At 37.3% G+C, this 7,758-nt stretch overlaps 1 protein-coding gene across 1 annotated transcript; it reads right to left on the reverse strand.

The window, feature by feature from the left end:
• Nucleotides 1–763: 763 nt before the first annotated feature.
• LOC101589801 (prothymosin alpha-like) lies at nt 764–1,163 on the reverse strand. Its single transcript, XM_004648395.2, has one exon. It carries the CDS (start codon nt 1,161–1,163, stop codon nt 822–824), a length of 342 nt encoding a protein of 113 aa, XP_004648452.1. The 3' UTR covers nt 764–821.
• Nucleotides 1,164–7,758: the final 6,595 nt, after the last annotated feature.

Raw genomic sequence — 7,758 nt, forward strand, 5'->3', positions numbered from 1 at the left:
GGGGTGGTGAATGAAAGCAAGAGACAGGAAAAGGAATATTGTGGGACTGTCCTGCTTCAAGGTTGTAAATGGTGGGATTTTTGGACTTATGTGCAAACATGAGAAGTATAGAATTCTTTTTTTTTTTTTTAAGAACAACTCAGCAACATAAAATTCCGGTTTATTGTTGGACAACATTGTTTCACACATACATCAAACAGGCCAAAAAAAAAATAAAATAAATAAACAGTAACTTTATAGACAAAAAAAGGAAAAAAAAGAAACCTTTTATCTTTGGCCTTTTTAACCATCTCATACAAACAAAATACTTATAGTACAGCTAAGTACATACACAAAAAAAGTTACTGGAATGCTCGGAATAAGATTTTTTTTTTGTTGTTTTTGCTTTTTTTTTACAAGGTTTTTTTTCTCCTTTGAGATTATAATGAACATGGTCACACCACAAGTAAAGTCCCAAGTAGGACAGAGGACGCCCCGAAGGCTGGTTTGGTCATCCGCGGATCATCAAAACTGGCTGACCCCTAACAATATGTACAAAAATATAAAATGTAAATAAAAAATACAAACAAATTTTCCTTTTTAAAGTTCTTTTAAGAAAAAAAAGCAGGGCCTTGGAAGTTTTGGTTCTTTTTCCTCCCTGTTGCAAATTCGCGTGTGGTTTCGGTGGTGCAGTGGTGCAGAGTGGTGTACGCTGGTGGCGCTGCCACGGCGGGTGGACGCCTCTCTACTTGAAGGTGACCACGTTTAGATTCTGAGATGGGAAGTGGAGGGTGAATAGGTCACGGTGGCATTTTTTTAGTTAACTTTTCCTTTTTTGCTGTCTAGTCATCCTCGTCGGTCTTCTGCTTCTTGGTATCCACATCGTCGTCCTCGTCGTCCTCAGCTGCCCGCTTGCCCGTAGCTGCCTCTGCCTCCTCATCCTCGTCTCCATCCTCTTCCTCACCATCACCTTCTTCCTCCTCCTCCTCCTCCTCCTCCTCCTCCCCGCCTTCCTCCTCTTCCTCATCTACCTCGTTGTCGGCCTCCTGCTCGCCGTTCTCCTCGTTAGCGTTCCCATTCTCGAGGGCGTCTCTGCCGTTCTCTGCCTCCTCCACGACCTCCTTCTTCTCCTTCAAGTCCTTGGTGGTGATCTCGGAGCTGGTGTTCATGGCAGCATCTGACATGGTGGGGCACGCTGGTGGTTCGGTGCAGCTGCGGAAAAAGAAAGCGAGAGTTCGAGGGCTCTGGTGAGACAGCTGCTGGAGACCGCGGCGGAGGCGCGCGGCAGAGGTGGCTGCAGAGAGCAAGGAGACGGTCCAGGAACAATGCAAAGATGGCTTTTCAGAGCAGCCAGTGGGGGTATAGAATTCTTTATGCTATTTTTAAAATATAATATAATTTTTAAATGTTTTTTATCATATTATGTAGGGACTTAAAGTTCAACATATCAATACTTGATGAAAAATACCTGTTCTTATTATGCCTAAGATGTTTGAAATGCAGTGAGATAGTGAGGTTTAGCTTGATAGCCTAAATCGTTTGATAATAATAATAAGCTTGTCTTCTGGATGGTTAACAACCTAAATTTGTAGACCAAAATTAGAGAAAAAGGAGGGCTACAAGGAAAGCCAACATTTTGGCCCTAGCCTTCTAAGGTCATTTAAGACTCAGGACATATGAGAACTTGTACTATAATGTCATGTACCTCGGTAGTGTCCCAAATTTTCTGATCAAGAAGATTATGGGGCCAAAGAGGAAAGTGATCGATGACGTAGAGTGTGCCTAAGGAGAGTCACATGGAGAGAAAACACTCTCTCAGGCTTTCACAGAGAGCACATTGGCCAAGCAATGGCCGTGACTCATCCACATGGCTGCACTGACAAAGGTTCTACAATCTGAGGTACAGGATCTCAGGATAAATCCTGAGGGCATTTCACTGACCTCCTCAGACCAAAAAGCTACAACTCTTGTTGCACAGGTCCTACTTTACCTTGGTCTTAACCATCCAGTAGAAAAGTATGAAGACGAAATATAGGAAGTAAAACCATGCTGTTATATTGAGCTGTGGGGGCTCAGGTCAATAATTTCTGACATTGCCAATTAAACAGAAGACCCAATGCTATTATGGGCTACTGGACTCTTTTAGAATATTTTGCTGAGTTTACACACCTGTAATATTCAATAACGGAACTTAGAAAAAATGGGGTATACAGATGAATGTCCATTTTGTATCTGTGTATTCAAAGTGGTTAGGATGGATGTATAGTTGCATTCTCTTAATGAATAGAATGATTTGTTCTAGTGGTGTTTGTAAATAGGAATCTCAAGTCCACTTCTTGTACAGCAATTAACCACAAAGAAGAATATATGCAGTGTGTTATTTGTTGAAACTGTAATTCCGATTTGATTTGAAACTGTCTCATTGCTATCTGTTTATCAATAAAATTTTGAAAAAAAAAGTTACAATATACGTCTTTTATAAAACTCTATCAAATAATAGATTTATTTAAAAGTACCAGATTTTTGAAATGTATTCTGGAGAATTTAAGTATAAAATTTTTTGATATGACAACAAATTAGAAAAAAATATAATTTCATCCTGGAGATGCGCTCTATCTTATGTGACAATTTTCTTCAAACACAGATTCAGGTTGAAATAGGGGAAAATTACTTTGGAAAAATACTAGAAAAACCTTAATGTTTTTTCTTTTGTTCTTCTGTGCATGTTTGTGTATTTCTTTTCCCTATTGTAACAATTTGTCAAAATGTGCTAGTTGTTGAAAAACACAAATGGCAAATGATATCAAAGAAAAATAATTTTTTAAAAACTCATCATAAAGTATAATGTAGACTTGAATTGAATCAAGCTTTATGACAGAAACAAAATATACAATTTGGAAAACAACTCTGGATAGCTTAGGCAAAAATGATGCTCCAAATGTATATCATCTTTTCTCTGAAAAACCAAAACGAATCTAACACTGTTTCATTACAGACATGTGAGTTTTTGATCACCAGGTTAAAATCTCCTGGGTTTTCAAATTTGTGTTTCCAAATAGTGCTGGCAAAAAATCTTGACTATGAATGCAAGTAACAGCTTTCAAACCATATTTTATACCCCAAAATTATCAAACCTGTAAAAACTACTGCTTATTAATGTAATTCATTCTGGAAATTTTATCTTTGTGATAAGTATTAACTATCACAAAAATTAAATAAATATGATGTATTTATTTATTGAAATACAATATTTCAATTTCTCTTTAACCCTGAATTAATTGCACATAAAAATACCACAACCAAATATGAGTAGTGAATACCATATACAGTGTTTACTGGTCTATATATTTCTACATGTTTGGCAGTAAGTCAATGTAATCTAGATTATAAACTACTATGTTGCTGCAATCATAATGCAGATTGAAAGGCTAGTCTTATTCATGTTACTTTACTCTTTAATTGCAGAATAAAATTTTCCAAATATAAAATGATTTATTAGCCCAATAGAAGAATTAATGAAGAATAAATGTAAATATTCTATGGCTGGCCAAATAGCTCAGTAGATTAAAGCACCTGCAAGCAGGAACAGGGGTCAGGGTTTCGATCCCTGGGCCTGCTGTTCCTGCCCCATCCCAGGGGCATGCAGAGATGGCAATTCGGACTGTGCATGGTGTCGTGCCCCTGTAATCCCAGCACTTGGGAGGCTGTGAACGGGAGAATCGCTACGGGTCTGATCTAGTTGTGAGACCATGAACACCCTGTAGACCCTTCCCTAAAATGCAGAAAAAATAAAAATAAAATAAATAAGTTTAAATACTTTGCGATTAATAGTCTATGTTTTTAAATTTACAAGGGACACAAGAGCTACCTAACATTATATACTGTTAAGTTAAATATAAATTGAGTTCAGTCAGGGAGGTACTGGGAAGGCCCTTAAGGAAGTCAGAACAAAAAATGAAAAGCTAAGAATTGTGGGTGGTAGTGCTTCTGAATAAGGCCAGACCTGAAGAAAGAGACACATGGTCTGGCTACATATCCCCCCCGCCAAGGGATAAGCAATAACTACAAATTGTACCGTGTGTAACACCATCTGGTCCAATCAGTCCAGATTTGGATCAGATGCCCAAGTGTATGAGCAGAGCATATGGACCTATCCCTGCCCAGGGGTCCCTTGGTTCTTACCGCACACTCTTGGAAGGCAGCTATGCTCACCACTATACCACCAATGCAGACACTACACAGCCTTGGTACATGACACATTTCCTTGTTGGATCAATAATAGCTAATTGGCTATACTTGTAATACTATAAGTTGAATGCAGTTTGACCCACATTTTACTCAAAATGTGACTATGCTTTAAATTACTTCTGACGAAGGGCCTCAGTGGCCACTGCTAGGAACCCCTCCTGGAAATTCAGGACCAAGTGTTTTAGCCTTATTTCTGATAAGAGTCACCTGATTTCTTCCCTTGCTTTGCAACTTATCCCTTGCTTTCCTTTTTCATGGAAACTAATTACTGAGTTAGAAAACTTTCCATGCATAAGCAATTTCTTTTTAGTCATATCTGTCTTTTATTTTACACAGAATTAAAATATTAGAAATGATACAGAATTTCAAAAAGCAAGATGATAGGATTTCAACAATTATTGTTAGATTGCACATTGCTGTCTTCAAGTACTTGTTCAGATTAATAAGAGAGAAAAAATAATAAGAATAAGGATGGCAAAGGAAGAGTTGAAATCATCATTAATCACAGATGGCATGATACTATACATGGAAGTCCCCAAAAACAAGACCAAAAGATTCTCAGAATTAATAAACAGGGGCAGGGGAGATGGCTCAGTAGAATAAGCACTTCTTTGTCAAGCGCAAGAGCCTGAGTTCAATCACTGGGTCTGCCAAAAAAAAAAAAAATTAATAAACAAATTCAGTATCTTGGCAAGATACAAAGTCAATACTGAAAAATCAATAACATTCCAATACACAAAAAACAAACACCCTGAAAGAGTCATTAGGGAAACTGAAATTTTCAAAATAGCACCTCCCCCTCCCACCCCAAAAAGAAATACATAGGAATCAATCTAGCAAAGCAAATAAAAGATCTATATATTCTGTGAAATTGTGAGAACATGAATTCAGCACATTAGACAGCTAACAAACAGGTATGGAGCTATATTTTGTCCTCTCAGTGGTGCACTAACACATTTGACTATGTTTGTAAGGGGTGGCGGCACTCAAGGGGTTAATTTTATCCTAAGCCAAAGAAGCTCTAGTTTAGTATCCAATTCACCTTAGAGATAGGAAGTACCAAAGCAGAATCAACTTTGTGTGACAACGACAAGAATGATTTAGAGATGGGGGACACCTGGGTCAAGTCAACCCTATATGAACCTACCTAGTTTGTTCCTATCCTTCACTCCTTCTGCAGATTTATTAAGACATGCAAACATGAAAGAGATAAGGGAAAAAGCTGAACTAATTAAAATAAGTAGAGTTAAATCATATGCTCCCATAAATTTCTGCCATCGGCCTATAACCTGCAATGGTGACAGACTGTGAAGTCCTACAGCAGCAACCATAGCATTCTATCATGGTTGCCCTGGAAACTAGGAAAGGCATATAAGCCAAAACAGAACAAAGAATGGGGCTGGGTGTGTTTCTGATCTGTAAGGGTCGCAGAAGTATGTTCGGACCCCAGCATAATCAATAAAGACACTGTTATTCCTAAAATTCAGTCTGACATGGACATAACCTTACTGCTTCACATTGAACAAAGATTTGAAATCATCTGTAGCTGAATCTGGGCCAAATATTAATAACATACCAATAATATATCAGAAAATTTAAGAAAACCTTCCCACAGGATGCTTGTGGAATAATATACTAGCTGAGTGTTTATAAACAACTCATGTAAATTTTAAAGGAATATAAGCTATGGGAGAAATTTCAATGCATGATAAGCTAATGACTAAAACAGTTCTCTTGCTTCTTGAAGTGGCAGAGGGATTCATCCCAGAGAAAATGGCATTTGAAAGGTCCATCTATAAGTGACAATTATTTTAAAAATAAAGATGGAAGAAAGAATATTAAAGAAATTCATGATCAAGGCATAAATAATGAAAAAAAAGTGTTTTCTAAGACAATGAATCATTCTGTGGGTAGTTGTAGTATTTTTAAAATGATTTAACATGGGTTAATTTTGTTTACAACAATGGCAGCAATATTTTTAATTTTAAGATTGTAAAAAAAATACCTGTGTAAATATGAAAGGTGTTTTTGGTTTGGTCAAGTGATTTCTTATTACAAATAATATGCATTGTCAATGAATTCTTCTATCAATTCAGACAAGCATTAAAACTTTAACTTTAAAATTGTTAACGGGGGGTGGGGGGGGCGGAAGATGGCTCAGTTGAATAAAAGAGTGCCTGCAAGCCCAGAACCTGAGTTTAATTCCCGTTCCTGAAAAAAAAAAAAAAAATTGTTAACAGGGTCCTGAGTTCAATCTCTGGCCCCGAAAAAAAAAAAATTGTGAAATAATGAATGCGTTTATGTAGGAGAAAAAGATACAGGAAGAATTATAGGAACAAAATCTCAAAGTATTCCAACTCATAAAAGTTTGCAAATTAAATAATTACCAATGCTGCTTGAAACATATGTCTTATACTTACACATTAACTTTAATTGCTTGACCTATAATTTAGCTGTTTAAAAGACTGCAGCTAAATAATTTAACAATGTTTTTAAAACGTTATCTCTCTCCATAATCTTGTTTCATACAAGAGTTTTCAATGAAAAAGAAACCACTGGATAATTATAATCACTTATAATTAATTGATTAAAGGAAAAACAATTCAGGAATTTAAATATCACAAAACTAACCAAAAGAATAATGTGGAGCCAGCAAGATAGCTCAGTGGACTAGAGCACCTGGTTTGGCAAGCTTAGACAAGCACAGGGACCACAGCTGAATCCCCGGCACAATATGCAGTGCCAGCACTGCTCACAGGGTGGGCGAAGCAGAGCAGATTCTGGGCATAGTGGGGCAGGCCTGTAATCCCAGTGCTGAGGAGGCTGAAAGCAGGAGAATCACCAGGAGTCCAAGCTGTGTAGTGAGACCCTGCAACAACCAATCACACTAACATAAAAGAATAATGTGGGCCTGGGGATATAGCTCTGTAGAATAAGCACTTGCCTGGCAAGCACAAGGTCCTGAGTTCAATCCTTGTTAAAAAAAAAAAAAAGAATAATGTAATTTTGTGTTGTACAATGCCATGCATTAATAATACCAAGAATAAAATATGACAGCCCACTTGGTTAGATTATATTTTCACATATGTTACTAAGCAAGGAAAAATATATACTTTGCAAAGATTATTTATTGTTGTTGAAAAACACCTCAATAATGGAGGGGAGTTTTTTAGTACATTATACATATATAATAGGGGAAAAGTACAAAATAGCACTTTAATAGCAGTGTCAGTACTTATCTCATTATGGTGATAAAAGTATATTTTAACTTAGGTTATTTGATTTTCTTAGAAGATAAGTCAAAACCATTCACTTGAACTTGAATAATTTAAACACAACATATTCAAGCCTGAAGCAAAATATATTTTATAAGTAACATTACATTTAAAATATTGTAAAGAGGAGTGTGCGGAGAGTTTCCTGCTACCCTGCGCCGGCGGGACCAGTCCCAGCCCAGGCTCAGCGTGGGCCGGACCCTCTCCCACCCCCTTGGGCCGCCACACAACACTCTGCCATACCTCCCCACCCCTC

The sequence above is a fragment of the Octodon degus genome, unplaced genomic scaffold (assembly GCF_000260255.1).
Source record: "Octodon degus isolate 3935 unplaced genomic scaffold, OctDeg1.0 scaffold00401, whole genome shotgun sequence".
Taxonomy (NCBI): Eukaryota; Metazoa; Chordata; class Mammalia; order Rodentia; family Octodontidae; genus Octodon; species Octodon degus.